Source organism: Anthonomus grandis, chromosome 5 (genome assembly GCF_022605725.1).
Source record: "Anthonomus grandis grandis chromosome 5, icAntGran1.3, whole genome shotgun sequence".
NCBI classification, from domain to species: domain Eukaryota; kingdom Metazoa; phylum Arthropoda; class Insecta; order Coleoptera; family Curculionidae; genus Anthonomus; species Anthonomus grandis.
This window is the reverse complement of record NC_065550.1, coordinates 17,214,149-17,234,661: the sequence shown is the minus strand read 5'-3', so window position 1 is coordinate 17,234,661 and position 20,513 is coordinate 17,214,149. Positions and strand designations below refer to the sequence as shown.

At 31.6% G+C, this 20,513-nt stretch overlaps 1 protein-coding gene across 5 annotated transcripts; it reads left to right on the top strand.

The window, feature by feature from the left end:
- Positions 1–2,786: 2,786 nt before the first annotated feature.
- Positions 2,787–20,272, top strand: LOC126736264 (uncharacterized). Of its 5 annotated transcripts, XM_050440535.1 has the most exons (13): positions 2,787–2,955; positions 3,040–3,212; positions 5,066–5,258; positions 5,334–5,570; positions 5,623–5,851; positions 5,925–6,107; positions 7,935–8,118; positions 8,253–8,389; positions 8,444–8,612; positions 8,674–8,788; positions 8,846–8,954; positions 13,430–13,548; positions 13,623–20,272. In XM_050440535.1, the coding sequence occupies exons 4-13, from the start codon at positions 5,350–5,352 to the stop codon at positions 14,011–14,013; spliced, it is 1,857 nt and encodes a 618-aa protein (XP_050296492.1). In that variant the 5' UTR covers positions 2,787–2,955; positions 3,040–3,212; positions 5,066–5,258; positions 5,334–5,349; the 3' UTR covers positions 14,014–20,272. The 5 variants fall into 5 exon arrangements, with proteins under 5 accessions (XP_050296492.1, XP_050296495.1, XP_050296491.1 ...); XM_050440538.1 differs by lacking the exon at positions 5,066–5,258 and having other exon boundaries at positions 3,040–3,121; XM_050440534.1 differs by lacking the exon at positions 5,066–5,258.
- The last annotated feature ends 241 nt before the right edge of the window (positions 20,273–20,513 follow it).

Sequence of the window (20,513 nt, the reverse complement as noted above, 5' to 3'; positions counted from 1 at the left end):
CCGTTTTGATAAAAATTTACTAAAAGTAAATGAAGATACAGCACCAGAATTAATTATTTTATAACGCTATTTAATAATGCTAAAGTTTATTTGCCAAAAAGCCATCCATAGATCATGTTAACAAGGTTCGAGAATTAATCAGGACTGAAGTCTAACTTTCTGCTGAACTTATATCCACCTTATCAAAAATTCCTTCAACGCCTATAAAATTTCATATTTAAAATTTAGTAAAATCACGCATAAATATATTTAATTAAATTTTCTTAATATTGCCCTAGATTAGAAACTACCTACAATCTGTAAAAAGATTTGTATTTTAGGATGCATCCTATTATTTTCCCTTTTTAGCAAATGGAATAACATTCATTGTTAAAATTTTTCATTGTCAGTAACCGATTCTACACAGTACTAATTTCGTTTTCATCACGGTTAAGTAATGGAAGATTATACAAAAGTATCAGCAAAAGCTAAATTTACCCAATACCCCGCTTGGTTCGCACAAACCTGGTTAAAATATTTTTTGTTTAATAGGGTAAAAAGGATAAACGTACTAACAATAATTTATGTCGCAAAATTGGTTGCGGTATCTCAGTATAAATTTAGTTCCAAAGATATAACACGAAAACTATAGCTTTTGAAGGTTATCTTCAAAGAGATCTAGCTCCCTAAAGAAGCATTTCCGGATACATGTTCATACAACTTTATGTTATTTTATTATATTTTATTATTTTATGAACTTTTTATTCTTTATTTTTTGACGTTTTCTATCTAGCCTAGAAGTTTGTAACATGATCAACGAAACACCCTGTATATATCGAAGTACTGGTGTGCAGGCAACAAGATTACATTATTATTAGTTTTTCTTATACAGTGTGGTGACTTTAACTGAAATAAATTCAGCTAAAACTAATCAAAATTTATCTCGCAAAATTCCTGAGACCCGTCGATTTTTGTTTATTTTTTTTCACATTTCAAGATAGTTTTTGTATTTTTTCACCTACAGGGGGGGTCCAAATTAACCTAAACTTTTTTTTTCAAATGGAAAGCCACTTTTTTTAAAATCTCATTGAAAAGAGCCCTTTTTCCTGATTAAATTGCCCTATTTACTTTTGTGATTATCTAAAGGAGAAATACGAAAAAAAAAATAAAAACCATTAAATTATTAAAAGTCTCGAAATATTTTATTGGTATATTTCCTGACATTGTTGTAGTGTCACTGTTAAAGTGAATTTTAACCAGTTGTTAAATAAGTTAACTTATATTGAAAAAATGCCTTACTTATCCGAATCCCACAAGATTGAAATCTTAATGATGATTGGTTATGGGGACAGAAGTCGTACTTAGCTAGAGGTTGTCCACTTATTCAGGCAGAAATATCCAGATTTGCCACCTATTAACCAAGGTACGGTTAGTAAAATCGAAAGCAGATTTCGAGAAGTTGGGCAAGTGAGGGATGTTTCAAGACAAAGGTCTAAAATCGATGAAAACACCCAATTAAATGTATTGTCAGTGATGAAAGAAACTCCGGTAACTGCAGCCAGAAGAGTAGCTCGCGAAAACTCTATTCATCATAAATTTGTGCTAAAAATTTTGAAAAAGTGCAAACAAACGACTTTATAAAATGCAACCCGTTCAAGAGTTATTGGAAGACGATCCAGATCACAGAGATCCTTTTTTCTGATGAGGCTACATTCACCCTAAATGGCCATGTTAATAAGCAGAACTGTCGGTACTGGTCTGACGAGAACCCACACTGGGTAAGGGAAACTAATACACAATATCCCCAGAAAACTAATGTTTGGGCTGGCATAATTGGCAGGCAACTTATAGGGCCCATATTCTTCAATGATACTTTAACTGGGGAAAGATATCTAGAATTTCTTGAACATGAACTAGTTCCAGCCTTACGTGCCTTATATCCGAGTCAGTTCGATCCAGATTTGTATGATGAAAGAATCTGGATGCAACAAGATGGTGTTCCCCCACATTATGCTCATAATGTACGCCAGTATTTAGATGACAATTTTCCAAACAGATGGATTGGTAGAAGGGGTGCAATCGAGTGGCCGGCACGTTCTCCCGATCTCACCCCCACTTAATTTTTCTGTGGGGACATTTGAAAAGTCAAATTTATATGAGCAAACCAGGAAACCTAGACGAACTCAAAGAATTTATTAGGCAAGAAATCCGACAAATATCTCCAGAAGTGTTAGAAAATGTCAGAAACGAATTTTATTATCGTCTTGGGCTTTGCCAACAAGTAAATGGTGCTCATTTTGAGCATCTTATACATTAAATGCAACTTTTAATAATTTAATGGCTTTTTTTTCCGTATTTCTCCTTTAGATAATCACAAAAGTAAATAGGGCAATTTAATCAAGAAAAAGGGCTCTTTTCAATGAGAGTCTAAACAAAGTGGCTTTCCATTTGGAAAAAAAAAGTTGGGGTTAATTTGGACCCCCCTATAGGTGAAAAAATACAAAAACTATCTTGAAATGTGAAAAAAAAATAAACAAAAATCGACGGGTCTCAAGAATTTTGCGAGATAATTTTTTATTAGTTTTAACTGAAATTTATTCCAGTTAAAGTCACCACACTGTATAAGAAAATGATAATGTGGTATCAGCCATAAAAAAATGTGCCGTACGTAGTTCAATCAATAATGAAACTTGAAAAAGAAACGCATTTTGCCACTATGCTATTAATTCTACTCTGGGTTGGAAAGGAGGCTTAAAACTTGTCGTACGTAATTCCTGTCATTCCGTCTTGATCCACCAGTCACCAGATATTAGATCAGATGATATCTATAAACAAAGGAATTTGATGGAATATTAAATGTATAAAAACTTTCCATTTCAGTATTAATAAAATAGAGTAATTGCAAATATAGAAGGAAATAATTATCAATTATTAATTACTAGTCACCTCATATTGTTTTGAATAGCAGTCATTGTGGTAAGTGTAAATATTTATTGTTTTAAATTAAAAGCTCATTGATTATTAGGCTCTTTTTAATTTTTTTTTCTTTGTTTATTGAAGAAATACTCTATTAGTAGTTTCTGAACCTCCAGTAGTGTGGGACTCTGATGCCAGTTATTCATTAAAATTTACCCATTGGATGGTATGTGATTGATTTCATACACTGCAGGCTGCTCTGTTGCAGTTCTATTGTACCCCATAGATTTTTTTTTATTTACAAAAAAGAGATAAAGGTAAATGTTAACTGTTAAAAAGAGATATATTACAAAATAAAAAAAAAATAAATTATAGGTATAAGCCAAGAACAAGAGCTATGTGGGCCATACAAAGTGTATTGTATTAGTTTATTTATAATAATTATAAGTAGAGAAGAAGGAGTGTAATAAATTTTAGAGGTTCATAATTAACATTTAAGATTGTCAGAGATAGAACAATGATTATATCAGAAAAACCCATTAAGAATGAAGGTTTTGAGTTGAACCTTAAATAAATTATGGTTTAGGTTTTATTAATTACAATAATTTATTATATCACTTTGTTTTCTTCTGTTAAAATTGAATAATCACTGGCAACATGGAATACTAAGCATGTTTATCAACAATATATCCCCTCTGCCGCCTGTGTAGATGTGCTCAATCCAAAACAGCCAGTGTTTATTTTAGAGTATTCAATGTTCTAAGGAGTTCTCTGAACAAGGATACAATCGGTACTTGTTACCCAGCAGATTCAATATGCTTTTCCTTCATCAGGAAGCCATTTGTGCTGGTTTGCCTGTTTTTTTCATTATGAAATGGTGATATTAACTGCCCAGAATTCCTATCAGCATTGTTGTGCCTTAAATTAATACTAAAAGACAAAACATTTTTTACTTTCAAACATATATCACAAATTTAGCAAAGAAAGAGCATTTATACAGAATATGCTTGCATGCAGAATAGCTTGGTTTAACTTTGTCAATTTGAATTTGGATGTCAACCTCTTTAACATGTCTCCTCATCATGTAAAAAAATTATTGTCACATAATGTTGTAAATCTATTTAGTTGATGTACCTCTAGTACTTTTTTTTGTCATATTTATATTTTATGTCATGTCATATTATGTATATTTTATGATTTACCTATTAGTTATGTTTTTATTTATGATTAGTGTTATTTTTCATTAAATATGCATTGTTATTACTGATATTTTCATATCTTGTCTTAGTAATTAGGATTAGATAATAAGTATATCTGATATTGATTATAAAATGTTGGTTCAAATTTTTTTGTTCTTTTTTATTTTAATTAAAAATAAAATTAGGTAGGATATTAAAAGGAACAAATGAGCTCAGCGAAAAAACCTTAGCTCATGGGTATATAAAAAAAATCTATTAAGTTTATATTTCTTATAAATATGTGAATAAGTTAATTTTCGTCTTCTTTTCAATAATTGAGCATGTGAGATAGTATTTTCTAAATCGGTATGTATTTAAATAGCAACATAATACTTATGTAGGTTATAGAAGATATCTGACATTTTTGTATAAACTCACATTTTGTGCATTAAATCCTGAATCATTTTAACTTTATTTAAAATTAAGAACTACTTGCAACAATGTATGTGATTTATGTTGATATATTATGTTATAAATGCATGGGTGACTTCCCATGCATTTTTGGTGGCCCATGGAGTAACTGACACTAAAACTAATTTTCCTTTTTTTAGGACCTAAAGTCCTGAAAAGCCTGAGATTTTTTGTTTTAATTTATTTGCTATGATCTGCAAACAAAATTAATTAATTTATTAACTAAAACCACGTTTTATCAGATAAAAAAAGTGTGATAAGCTGTATGTTTTTAAAATGTAAAACCTATTTGATTTTTAAATTTGTTCCTTTTCTTGAAGAGCATTTAGTAATGTTAGTGTCCAATGTATGTTATTATGGGAATTTGGAAGGAGCAGTAACCCTGTATCCATGTCATATTTATTAATGTATAATGTACTTAACATCATAAAAAATGTTACTCTACTTCTTACATTTTAACTTATTAATTTCATTTCAAATTCAGATACCTTTCAATCCTTAATCTGAGAAATTTAATGTAGGACAGTTGGTTTTGCTAACCTAAACCTGAAAAAGTCACCAGATCCATGTCTCAAAGCTGCTAATGAAGCTTTGAAAATTATTAACTGATTAATCTAGTTTGAATAATGTAACTTCAATGAACACTTGAACCCAAATTAAAATTGGTGCAAGAGATTACATTTTGTAATGGGAATTTAATGAATAAAATAAAAAGTAAATATCAATCTAAACTAAACTAATTTGGTAATTGAACTGCTTCCATGCATCATTTAGAAAAATCTTTTACAGAAATACATAATTCCAAATGGCTAATCTGACTGAAACAAAAAAACTGGACCCTATAACATTATATACAAATAATAACCAAGATTGTGTGTCTGAAAAAGAAAATTCTTCATTGACTGTTGATCTGTCATTAGAAGTATGGGAAGAGATATTCAGTTACTTAACAACAAATGATGTCATCAATTTTTGTGAGGCTTTTCCAGAAACATATTTTCTCTTAAGAGACAAGAATATTATAAGGTAAGTTTCTATATTTTTAAAAATATGTATTCAATAATAGTGATTTTTTTAGGAATTTTGATATAAGTGGCAATTATTTATTTATTGAAAAGAGTCTGCTTAAATATCTAAATGAGCATGTTTCATACACATACATCAGACATCTTAATATTAATAAAATTTATTGGGTTGAAGTGAACGTCCTTAGAAGTGTTCTTCAAAAACTGCCAAACTTAGAAGAACTATTAGCCCTTAATACAAAATTAAGTTTTAAACCAAAAGATATAGTTTTATATAAGAAAGTAAGCACTTATTTAATATTGAAATAAAATAATCAAAACATAAAAGTTTTCAAAACATATTTCTATTTTTTAGTTAACAACTCTCGCAGTATCAGTTCACATAGCAGACTTTATGCATAACATGGATATTAGCTACTATAAAAATAATTTATATATGCTAAGGAGACTGTGTTGTCATGTGCCTACGAGGAACAAAACTGTGACTTCTGGATTGTGCACCCTTTTTCCTGAACTTATGGCACTTAAAGAAGTGTGGGTAAGTATAATTCAAGTTTTTTCTAAAACTATTTAATACACTAACTCCTAGTTACTTGTTCTCTTGATTATTAGCATAAAAAAATATTCTTTACTTTTTTTACTTTAGTAGTATTTTTTTGTGTTTGTTATATTTTTGTAGACAGCGTATATATTAATGTTAGAGCCTCATTGCTCTATAGACATATTATACAATTGTCATAGAAGCAGGGTACCAGAATATTGATTTTTTTGTCACTCCATTGACTCCATTTGAACATGAAAAACAATAATTATGATAATGTTTTATATATAATTATAATTATGTAAAAATATTGTTTTTCATGCAAACATCACAGTTATGTAGTGTTACAGTCTGATGATGATGATGACTGAACTCATCGAAATGCATAACTCTTGACAAAAGATTGGCATTTTCATTTGTGGAGAAAAGTCTTCCCGCCCTTCCCAACCCGCTATAATGTAAAATATGTTTTTCCAACAAAATATTGAGTTATGGTTTTACTTCGCCAATTTAACAAATTTGATTTTTTATATGGAACTATATACCTTAACTAGACAAAAATCAAATACAAAAGTCATGCTTTTTATTTTAAGTAAATCATGATCCATTTTATCTAAATCTAATTTACTCGTCATCTCATTTAATTTATTTATATTATTACAGCGAAGTCATGAACCTCTTTTTCCAACACACATTCACATTTCTGTGTACTGATTTTTCAGTTGCAAGATCATGGATAATTCCAACATAATCTATTGACAGCAACAAATCTGTGACGCAATGACTGTCAACAACGCAAGAGCATTTATCTTCGTTGTTAACAGTAATGTGCAACTGCCAACTGTTGTCCTTAAAACATGTTCAACCTAAACATGTTTTAAGAAAAAAAAACATCTATGATCTTTCAGCACTACAGAAATTTGAAACAAACATTCTCAATGCAATACAACAAAAGGTTTTACCATAAATACTTTTCCATTCTTAAATTGCCCAGAATTTTGCCGTCCCAGACCATGTTGCCTTTCGGTAAATCTGCCACTCTACGTCAGGAAAATTGTGGGTTAAAAGTGAGCTGCACAAAAAACGCGGAAAATCAGCAATAAAAAATAAAATCCTTTTAATATCTAATCTACTCCCTCGAGTAGTTAGAGGGCCACTTGATCCGAAAAATATATTAGGAACCATAGTAATAGATAATCGGTATTGTCAAATTGATACATGGCATTTTACTTCAATGACATTTTTCATTGCTAGAAGGTGGAAGAGATGATATTTTTCACTGCCAAGCCAATGAAGTACTTAATATTCAGGAAGAAAAAATCGTTAAGAGATGCTCTAAGATTATTTATAAAATTTAAAGGACAGATTTAAAATGTGATCTTGCAACCCAAGCAAGTTTATGTTTTAAATCCCGTACTATTGATACTAACAGATGTCATAGAAGTGGACTTTTATAAATAATCCAAAATTGTAATTTGTATTTTAAATAGTTTAAGCTGTGTGAATGAATAATAATAAATACATTTTTTCGGACGTATGTACCATTGATACGACGTACCGGTGAAATCTTCTATTCCAACCAAACCTGTTTTATGTAATCCGTATACTTTTATACCACTATTTTAAGGTCTTAGTATATCTATCTAATTGTCTTATGTATTTTATATAATATGTTATATTAGGTTATTCTGAGCGACTGGACTAAGGGAAGAAGTACTTGTAGGGTTTCCATTAAGCAATGTTAAATAAATATTTTCCAAATCATCGGCATTTTGCATATTAAAAAAAAACTACATATTTAACAAAGTGTTAATACATTTTTAGATATGTGACACGGACGATATGAATACTGTCGCCATTAAATATGATGCACTCGTGGTCCATCTGCAATTTTTGAACAAGTTGGTCATTAAATCAAGAGCAAACATTGCTTTTTTGGATTACAAAGCCTTCGGGCTTGCGAAGTACTTCGAGAGTAGACGCTTTAAGTCAATTGTTATGAAATATGGTATTTTTATTTAAGATTAAAGATTGTTTGGCATAGTTGCTTTATTTGAATACAAAAAACCTGACTTTTGCCAAACAAACTTTATCTTAATAGAAAAGGCACCGATTACATACGAATTTAAAAATTTTTTTTAGAGCGTCTTCCAGCTGATCAAATTATTCCATTAAAAAATGTATCAATATTTGAACCGTTTGAATCAACACTGGAAAAAGCTTGGGATTTGTTGCGGACATATAAATCAGAAATGCCTTATGACGATGAAGCTCATCGGGTAAACATAAAATAAAATTAGTTGATTACAATGTTTTAATTAATTATTTTCTAGGTGATATATATGACAAAGCAAATTACAGAAGTCAACTTTAGGGAGCTCAATTTCTTCCATCATAAGTGCTTTTGTACCCCGGAATATATAAACGCAACTTTGGTCTTTTTAAGATCAAAGAATAGTAAAAGGCTAAAGAAACTCAGTACTAAAACCTGTATCTTGCAACGTAAGGCATTACCATCGTTTGTAGTAGTACAATCGTTTGTAGTATTATATATTATTTTAAGGTACACCTGTCCCAAAGGGATATTCAGTGGAACGTTTAGAACGAAAATACCGAATAGTGGAAGTAATAAAAAATTGTCCCAATTTAACTACACTAGAATTAATGCAGTGTTCCAGGTTATTTCTATAATTAGTGTAGTGTTTGAAACAGGACTGAAATATTTATTATTTTAGTTGTAATGTGACAATTTTGAATGCTTATCCCTACATAACTAACTGGACTAAACTGGAAAGATTTACTTTGGAGGTACCATCCTATTTGGATGGCAAGTTTCTCATAGAAGTAAGTATTGTAGAGTTTTTACTGTTCGTTAAGGTCTGAATTAAAATATTCGATACACAAAAATAGTCAACTGATTTACTCCCTAACTGATTATATTGCTTGTATCATTCCGGAATAACGGATGGATGGCGGCGTTGCCAATATCGTCGCTGCTGCCTTTTTAAGATAATATCGTACCGAAATGATTCCTAAGATAGTGGATGTCAATATCGGCAGAAGGTTCCCCCTCTTACAACTGAATCTCTTGTAGAAATAACAATCAACGGTTTTCTCCAGAGAACGAAGTTTAACAGCACACCCAAACTTGCAAGCCTATAGACCTGAAGACCACTTCTAACATGCTGCGAATCGTCCTCCAGTCCAGGTTATCGAGTTTGCATGAGTTTGTGAATTGGTAGGCTTTTCAGATACTCGGCAAGCAACTACTCCTTAAGAGAACACAAAGCGTTGGCTTTCGGTGTGACGCCTCTTTGGCAACCATGTAGAAAATCTTTTTACCGGTCTCTTCATCGGTGTTCTTAAGTGCTTACCCAACTCTGGGGTTAGACTGATGCAGCTCTTGAATTTTTCTGAACTTTGTAAGGAAAACTTCAGCTATTCCTCCAGACGTTTTTAAATCCTTAGCCACACAATGTACTACAGGTCACGCCATACCGACTCTTTCGGATATTAGAATGATGGGTCATGAATTCATCGAATGTCAAATCTGGTTGGATTTGCCGCAGCTCAGCGTCTTCATAGTTTTCATAATGAGAAGCCAATCGGTTAAAGTAAATGACTCAAAATTTATCCGCTTATCCTTTTGTATGCGGCAAAGAACATGGCTGATGGCTTCCAGCACTTTGTATAGCCCATCCCACGATGTTTGAAGTTTCACTGACAGACAGATTCTGCTTTCTCTGCGGCCCATTACTTGCTGCTATATGTGCGGTACACATTTCCTATACCAGTCCTTTACGTCTGTCTTGCTCTTGATTCAGTAAAAATTTTCCTTCACTTTTCCTAAGGTCTTTGTTAATCCAAGATGTCATCCTGACATATTGTCATGGAATTTTTTCTACAACTCCGAAATCTGATATTTAGACACAACGATTTCCCTTCTTTCGTCTTTGCCGTCGTGGTTAACTATTTTCAGCCGCAAGAGTTCATCTTCCAAAAATAGGGAGTTCCATTGTGCCCAATATGAGTTGATATTGGGCACAATGGAATACAAGTTGGCTTCTTCCCTTTCTTTATTCATAGGATTCATTAGGATTCTCTGGATATTGGGATCTTTCTCTTGGTCTCTTATAAGATCCCCATTTTGTCAAGTATCATCGACATTGGTGGTTTTTAACAACTGAGTAGTCTCCTCTGCCCACTGACAATGTTTGCATTCCTCTAGACGGGGTCTTCTTGATAGAGCATCTGCATAAGCACTTTTAGGTGGTTAAAAGCTTCCTGTTAGTCTTGGACTATTGGAACTTTTATTCTCCTTCTGTCAGTCTAGTCAGTAGTTTGGCAATCTTGGCAAATCCCTTCACATAGCATCTGCAATAAGTGCATAATCCCAAGAAGCTGTATAGTTCATGTGTCTTTAAAAACTGGCTAATCTTTGACAGTTTGGGCTTTTGCCTTGTTAAGCGCTACTTCTTGCCTGAAAACTACGACGAGACCCAGATACTGCACAGTCTTTTAAAACAGATGACATTTCTTTGGGCTCATCTTTAAACCAGTATCTCGTAGCCTCAAAAACACTTCTGCTAGATTTTTCATGTGATCCTCAAACGATTTTCCTACCACAATAATATCATCAAGGTAAACAAAGCAAGTCTTCCAGAACAGTTCAGTTTAAATCATTTCCATCATCCGTTCAAAAGTGGCAGAGATTCAGCATCCATCGGGAAAGCCGTCTTTTCTTGATGTTCAGGAGCCAACTCAACCTGACAGTATTCACTTTTCAGATCCAAAGTGGAAAATTTATGTAAAAATATTCTTATTATGATTTATCTAGCACTAGTAAAATCAGTTACACTAATAAACGCAGTTAAAAAAAAATCAAAATACAGCATGGGATGCAACTCCTAGGATTATTCTTCACCATATTATAACTCTACGTGCTTTTTCAAAAATACACCCTGAAATTAATGTTAAACAAACGGAAAAAAAATCTTTAAATGATTGATTTAAGCAAGTAAATCGCATACATCCCGATGCAATTATTACAATCATATGTAAAAAAACCCAGTTAAAATACCAGTCAGGCATAAGTGAACATTATTCTAAAAGCTTCAAAAACTAATTTTCACTAAACTTTACTGTTACTGAATAAGTGCAGCAAACTTCAGGGAGTGATTTTGCATGGAAAAATAATTACAAAAAGTTTATGACATTAATAGGGTAAAAATATATATTAAGAAATAAACTGATATCTAACCTAATGGCATAATTATAATTTCGGCCAAGCTACAGTTAAATATTATCAGGTGCGTTGTCGCATTGTATTCTACATTTAATTACATATCTTACATTGTATTTTTTAGGCTTATTACTTTTTTTATTATTACTTTTCTCGTTGTTTTATATTTATAAGATTTTTATTATATAAATTAATACTATTAAATTAAATGTATATATATTAACATTCGTTATTTTTAAGGGAAAATAGAAAAATTAAGCAATTTTTCTTATTAATATTATTCGGAAATTATCTAAAAATACGTAGTTTGCATATAAACTTTCATCTTCATAATGATAATGCAAGAATACTTTAAGTGTCTGATTACTCCGATATTACTAGAAAAATAATTTAAACTTCCGCTATAGGTATTTGCAAAATTGACTTTATAAAACTTTTAATGCCACTCCTATCCAAAAATTGATTATTTCGCGTGACCACAGTTATGCGTCAAATCTTCAGAAAAGTTCTCGTTTTTTGGATGGTCTTTTCATATTCTGTCCCAAACATTGTGTAAATGCAATTTTAGGGGACGATTCAGAGAGCCTTCTGATGGCTTCTATCTTATGTTTCCGATAAGAAATTTAAAAACCTAACAACGTCATTTAGTTAGCCATGATAAAATCTAAAATTTTTGTTAAAAGGAAAAGGAGCATTATTAAACCCTGTCAAAATATCAAATTAGAAAAAATGAAGTAGGCCATGACTGCGTTAATTTTTCTTTTTGTTCACTAATTTTTTCGATGTGTTATGTCAAATAGGTAAACAGGCGTTTTTAGTTGTTGTCACGATATTGTTAAAAATTTTTGTGTTTTTTGTTTTAATTTCATTTTTCTGTTTAATAAGATTAAAATGCAAAATAAACCATATTCGTTTGAACATTTTGCTGACATTCGTTTTGTTATAAACAAAATACATGGGGTGGCTGATGGTAGTGCGCTGGAAGCATGATGGTTGTACGCAATAAGATTTCCTAATCACCGTGTCTTCATAAGCGAACTTTTAGAAATTCTCATCGGCACCTCCAAGAATACGGGAGCTTTCAGACTTCCAGGCGACCACGAGAAGTCCGCAACCCAGCGACAGAGTTGCAGATTTTGAATGCCATCCACGTCAATCCTGGCTTGAGTACTAGACAAATAGCGCAGGGTTTGGGTATTTGTCAAGTAAGTGTCGGCAGGCTTTTGTATCCATACGGCTTGTACCCTTATCACATCCAACGCATCTAAGGTTTGCTGCCTCAGGATTTTTCGCTACCCTTGGAATTCTCGCACTGGGCACTATCCACGAGGAATGTTAATTTTTTATCCCGTATCTTTTTCGCGGACGAAGCCCAATTTAAGGGAGATGGGGTTGTGAATTTTCGCAATGTACATGTTTGAGCATTGGACAATCCAAACGAAATTACCGCAATTTAAATAGATATGGGCTATCATTGCGCCCTTAAATATTCCCCTAAAATTGGAATGTTGGGACGGAAAATGTCAAGAACCCCTACAAAAGAGAGAACTTGCACATTTTCCAAGATTAAATGCATAACTTACTGTAATCACTGTTCCATAGAAATAGAATAGATTTTCTTCAAGCAATTTGCGCGAGCTGTAGCTCTGAAGGTGTGCATTTTAGGATACATGCTTATAGGAAAAAAAGTCTTATTTTGACTCTAACAATGAGATCTTAAAATACTTACACCGAATTTTGTAACACCCTGTATACTTCTTTATTAAGGTGTACCCATTTCTTGCCACACCTAGCTTTTTGGCAGCTTTTAAACTGGCTATTTTTTATTGCAACATTTAATGTACATTAAAAAAAATGTTATTAATGTCTAATAAATCTACTACAATGTATAGTCTTATCTAATGAAAATAATAGGGATATCCAGAAAAATACGCTTTTTATTATGTTAAGCTATATCACATAGATTGCTTATACTTCCTTCAGTTGCTCTCAAACAAACAAAAATTACTTTACCACACTTTGTATTGCATTAAGTTATAATGGAAACCTGATGATTAATATAAATTTTTATCCGTAGATGTTTAAAACGTGCAAAAACCTTCAATTTGTTCGAATAATTAGTTACAACACTAACGAGAATTTAAACAGGTATATTTGCCACGCCCTCCCACATGCCACCGCTTTGAGAGATTTACAGTAAGTATATCACGTTTTTACGTAAATTAATTTTTTAAACCATAATTATTTACTATTTTTTAATTTTCCATTAGTTTCGAGAATAAACACGTACACCTGAAAGAAGTGTTCTCATCCCTACTGAAAATAAACAGCAACAATTTAAGACGAATAGTGCTGCGTTGCGACTACATGGTGAAAGAATGTTGTCATGTTAAATATATTGGTGTTGTTTTGCAAGAGTTTATAGAAAGAAATCCGCAGCTGCTATTTCTGCTCGTCGGCTTAGCAAACAAATCGAGAACAGACTTACAGCAGTTGCAAGAAATATTAAATCCATTCCAGAAGGATCGTCCCGCCAAGTTCTTTCGTGTAAAAAAGAACTCGGAATTGTTAAATAGTAAAACTGTTTTTATGGAGGTTCATAAAGATCTGTATACTTATGATAGTGAAGTTTCCACTATTGATATGTATACCTTCAAATAGAGGGCTGATTCCCAATATTCAGGGGAGCAATAAAAAGGGAACTATTCTGCTGATGATGCATATTATGTGGAGTGTTAAGGTCGTGAAAATATATAGTGTGATTTAATGTAAGGCTAAGTTAATTTTAAGGTTAATTTGAAATTGCGTTTTTATTTACTTACATTTAAACTTATACGAAATTTTCCATTTTGGTTACTTTTAAAATCTTTTGCACTTGTAAGTGTCCAATCAGTAGGAAAAAAAGTAACTGTTAATTGCATTAACATAAAACTAATTGCTTGTACCACAAAAGTTATACTAAATTTTTGAGATTTATTTTTGGGAAATGAGAATTTTTTGTTTGTTTTTTTTTTTATTTTCTGTTGATATATTTTCATGAAGATTTCTATAAGGTTGGATTTTTAAATTTTATTGCAGCTTGTTTTTATGCAGCTAAATGACCATATTTTTCTGGTTTCACTGATGAATCTAATGGTTATTCTTAATCACAATATCTTCTGGATATATTTTACATACAGGAGTCTTTGTAAAGAAAAGAATATAGCCATTATCTTTACCAAAGTGTATATTTTTAGAAAAGACTAGAACCAAGCAATTTATGTTTTTGTTGCACATTTTTTTACCGTAAAAAATTATAAACATGGTTACTTGCAATCTTTTTTAATAAAAATCCTTAACATTTTTTCCTCAGTGCAAAAAACTAATGCAAAAACGTTTGATTTCAATAAATGTTTGAAGTGATCACCAGAAACAATTTGACAAAAGCTGAATCGATTATAGAAATATTAGATTGTATATTATCACAAGAGATATCCCTTTCAAGAGATTTTATTCGCTTAGTCATTCTTCTAAATTTTGTAGACGAAATTGTATATGCGATCCTTAAAAGAAACCCATGGAAAATAATGTATAAAGAACTATAGCTTAGGAATCTTATTCCGTCGGTCAATTCACAGCACCTCCTCTAGCTGTTCACTTTAGTCTTACTATTGAGATATTCCCGTGTACTTCGTTCAAAAGGCAGAACACCGTCTTGTTGTAACCATGTTTGTGATTGTGTAATATCCAGGTCATTACCATTTGGAATAGCATGCAGAAATCAATTCGAATGATAAAAATTCCAAATGGGGATTACTATTTGGGTTTTTTTTTTAAATAATGCGGTCATAAAAATCTACTATTAACCTCGTCCATCCATACCTTTTACGCGTAATGCGTGTTTTTGTCCATAATCTAATCATTTTTCTTATTTCCTTTCCTTATCAGCAATGATTAAGGTTTTTATTAATTCCTCATTTAATGAAAAGGCAGCCTCCTCTGTAAATATTATATTTGGCAAAAAAAAATTTATCATACAGTCCGATTTCGGTGTTACAAAATTTGATACATTTTTCCGAAGAAAATTCGATTAGAAATTGTTATACGTAGAAAACCTTGAAAGGGTGATAGTGTTCTTTTTATTTCTACAAGGTGCCAGAACACATCAATCTAAGGGCTCATCATCAGTCTATTTAAAGTAGCATATGCTTTTTATTTAATCTTCAAAGCTAGAGGCAGTTATTATCTTTGGATAGAAAGGACTTTTGATCGCTTTTTTGTAAATTTTTAACATGTAATAGGTTCAAAGTACTTACCGTTGACTATGCAATAGTATTTTGGATATGCTTCATTAAACAATCTCCAAATTTATAAGATAAATAAAAGACAGTAAATTTCTTACCACTTATATTTTAATGAAATTTATATAAAGTTATGTACATACACGATATGTTTCAAACGTAGAGATTTTCATGACAAGGAAAAAAGGAAATTACATGGAAGAGAAGACAAATAACAGTACAGACTAAAATAACTTAATATTAAAAATCAAGTGTAAACAAAACAAAATTTTAGTTAGGTTAACTATTTTCGATTATCGCAAAAGCCACTGACGTTTTAATGAAGCTTACACTAGTTTGTAGATACTAGTTCACTTTAGTCTTACTATTGAGATATTCCTTTTTTCTTGTTTTGTCAAATTTCAAATATGTGGTCAGTTGTATGTATAAGTAAATTTCGTGTTATATAAGGGGAGTGTAAGACAAAATGGCATACTTTGTGTTTAAGACCGCATAATTTTTTTTCAAAAAATGTTAAACGCATTCTAATGTTTAAAATATTATTGGTGTATGTAAACTATATATACAAAAGTTTAAGACTAAAAGCAGGTCATGTTCACCAGAAATAAAATATTTAACAAATACCTCAAAGTGTCATTTTGCCCACCACTGTGTAGGCAAGATAACATAGGCAGGTAGGCAAAATGACATACATATTCATAATGACATTAAATTTCAAAACAAAAAATATGTATGGTTTAAAATATTTATTAAACAAATGTATATAAAGTAAACTTTTAATGAAAACAAATAAAATCATAAAGAACAAAAGGAAAACATTATTCTAAAGATCCCACTCTTTAAAAAATACATTTGCTTAAACTAATCTTTGCATGCATCGCAAATAAATTGCTTGGTTTTTTTTGACACATCTGCGCAGTCAGTGTGAGCCCACATTTTGCAGAGTTGGCATTTTATCAATTGCTCCTTCGACCTAGATCTACTGAAAACTTCATTGCAGTAGATGTACGCTGGATCATCCTCGTCCTCTGATTCATTTCCAAAAGGTTCAAGTTCTTCATCTGAATCATAAAAAACTTGTTTGGTAACCCGGGCTCGATTACTTTTCCTGACTTCTCTTTCTCTTTTTTTATTTCGAATTCTTTTAACTCGTTAATCAATGGAGAAATTGTTAAGACACTTTGAGACTCCTTTCTTGATTTTTTATTGCTATCTTAGCTACAGGTTTGGGGTGTATTTCTTCTAAAATTTTATCTATTTTCGATATATTTGCCATTTTATTTCCGTTATTATTCGAAGTAGGGACCTTACCGAAAGTTGAACAGCCACTGTCCTTCGAGCATCCGGGTTGGTTATTGTCATCCTTATCATCATTATGTTTGTTAGGTGAGTTTTTACCTGCATTTTCAATATCCGTGTTTTCGGTATCCTCAACCAGCGATGTTACTAAACTGGGGGCAAAAAGATGATCCGGAAAAATTTGTGGATTTAGTGGGCAAATACCGGTTGCTCTAAAGCCACTAACAGCAATTCCTACAGTGGCTGCTTTATTGTACGCCTTTTCAAACAGTGAAGAAATGTGATACATCGACACTATCCTCCCAGGATTTGCTTTTAACCAGTTCGTTACTTCTTGATCATAATAGGATCCCAGAGGTCCAAAAAATGACACAACTAGTGGTTGAAGTCTATGGGTACAATGTGCTGGTAAACAAAAAACCACTACATAATTTTCTTTTGCATATTTTAGGGCACTATAATCTTTGTGACTTGTATGCCCATCCAAAATTAGCAGGGCTTTATTATCGACAGTGGTCTAACATATTGAACAAAATGTTTAATCCATTTAAAAAATAATGGTATTATCATATAGGCAGGTTTATTATACAATTTAAGCGTTCCTTGAGGTGCTCCATCATAAAGTAGTTCATTTTTCTTTTTGGTAGGAAAAATTAGAGCTGGAGGGATATAGTTACCAATGCTGCTTACGCAAATCACGGCAGTTGTATGAAATCCGCGTTCTCCACTTGTTAGTGACCCTACTTGCTTCTTGCCTTTTTGAGCAACAATCTTTTGAGTTTTTTGGACATTGGTTATTCCACTTTCATCCATGTTATAAATCATCGTCGGGTTTATTTTTTCCTTTTTAATTATTTTTTCCAAGTTCTGAAAATATTTTGCTACCTCTTCTTTATTGAAGGCCCGGGCCCGTGCTGCCGACGTTGCTTCTGGCTTTCTGAGCGATATTATTGGATGTCTTGACATAAAATCACGAAACCACCCTCTGCTAGCTATTTTTTTCACTTTGTTAAACTGGTGTGGCATACCACTACAATCGGCAAGCTCGTTTGCAACCGTACGGAGCTCTATTTGTGTTAACTCAAAAAATTTTGACTCTAAATCCAAATTGTGCTTTAATAAAGCTTTTTCCATTTCTTCATTTAAGGATTTTCTAAATCTTCCCAGACTTTTCTTCCCTTCACGAGCGTACAAATTCTTGTTATTATAATGCCTTCGCAGGGTTGCCTGTGGAACATTGAATGCCTTAGAAGCCCTTAACCAACCCATTCCTTTTTTTTCTCGAACTGCCTCATGCATGTCTGCCGTTGACCAGGATTGGCGATTAGATTTTCTGGAGTAGTTAGACACCATTCTAAAACAAATTTCCTGTATTAATGAATAATCAGCGGCATATTCACACTGAAAGGCAAAACGACATACTATGTCATTTTGCCTCTTGGTAACATTTTTTAAATTATTTCATTATAATCTATTGAAACAAAACACTATTAAAAAACTACTTCACTACATTATGGTTGCAAAACTATATGCAAATGTGAACAGTTTTATTTATATTTAGCCAAAAAGCGACAAAAACGTAATAACATACCTTAATCTTTTCTGCCTGCTCCAACACGTGTAAACAAAAACTTTTTTTGACAAGCACTACAACCCTGTTTGGCCGGATCATTACTAATAATCGCATCCGCGAGTAAGCTTATAGTAATTGGGAACAGTGTTGCCGAATATATTTAAAATCTCCGTAGAATGGGAAAGTATATCATTTTGCCTGATATGCCGTTTTGCCTTACACTCCCCTACATTGACCTAGAACTTTAAAAGTAATTTAGGAGCATTATAACAGTATTATCATTGATCATTTGTCCAATGTTCGTTTAATCGATATACCTTCCCTTCTCTATAAAGTTCCCTTTTTGGTATTGCATCTGTTGCTGATTTTAATGAGAATTGTGCAGTTTTCCAAGCATCTGTTTCCCAATCTGAACTATGGAATGCTAAAATAAGTCAAAATAGCAAAATAAATATCATGCAGGGTATAAATGGATTATTAGAAGAAGATAGACAATTGCAAATCTGATTAATTAAAAGGTTCTTTAATAGTGAAAATAAATATGTTGTTATATTAGGTCTCATGGATTATTATAAACGATATCCTATGTTAAAATTAGATAATATGTATTGAAAAGTTAGTAGGGAACGTCTTTTCTCCACAAATAAAATGCTAATCCTCTAATTTCAGGAGTGATGCATTTCGGCAAGTGTTCCTGAAATTAGAGGATTAGCATTTTATTTATGGAGAAAAGACTTTCCCTACTAACTTTTCAATATTATATTGACTCCACTTCAGAATGGACTTTTTCCTTAATATTAAATAATATGTATTAACAAAAAAATTAACTCGTGTAGTTTAACTACTTCAATGAAACACAGTTCTAAATCGACAATTATTTTCCAGAAAGTATTTTAGTTGGTATTATGTTCAAATATTCGACCAAATCATTGTAAATTTTGTTTAAGTATTTTACTATTCCGATTGTTAATCGCAAAATACAAATTCAGAAAGAAATATGATGCATGTAAGAAATATTTAAGTAAAACTTGCAAATTCTATAAAAGGTTTAGGAACCTGTTATTATTATTAATAGGGAATTAATATTAATAAATCAATACATTACAGAGCAATCATAAATTTACATATTTAGAAAAGATCTAATAATCCAAAGCCTTTACCATTTTTTTATTTGATTTATTCTTTATTTTCTTATTTTGTTTCAGTACCTTTTTTCATAACTTTTTTCATGGGCTAGCGCTTTTAACATTTCTTCAGATATTTTCTCATTTACCAGATTTTCATAGCTGATTTGGGTTGGTATATTACTGTTGGTTATTATATTATTCCATATAAGGTTAAGTTTTAGACTAGAAAATAATCTGAAGATCTATCAAACTTATTTAAATTGGAAAATAGAAAGAAAATTGTGTATTTTTTAAGGAGGTGAGAATTAACAATTTTGTCAGAATGGAGTAGTGAACTGAAGTAGTGAAACATTTTACGTACCGTAAATGCTCGACTGTTTTCCTCCTACTTCTTATTTAATAATTGCTTTCAGTTGCTATCCTGTTCTGTACAATTATCTTTTTTTAATATTGATGTAAGCTAAAAAGCAGTATTTTGCTTGATCGTGGTGTTCATTATTGTAGAAAATTAGATGTTTGCAATTTGCTCGTTTAAATATATCTAGAATTAGTTTTTATTTTATAACTATACATATTTAGAGTTTTTATTTATTTTATTATAATAATTTATGATATGTTGAAAATAAACTATTTTTTTATTATGTCGGGTTATTACTAAAGCTTTGCTAGAAAATATTCCTAGTTTCCCTCTTTTGTATTTTAGATATTGGATGATAGGTAAGATAATTTAAACCACAGATATCTTAACGCTTAAAGTTCATTTTTAAAAATATTTGTTAATTTCATAACAAGTTTCACTTTGAAACTCGATTATCGGCACACTTCGTGTCATAAGCAGGTACTATAAATTTATCCTGTATTTATAATGTCTGCTGTTAAAGA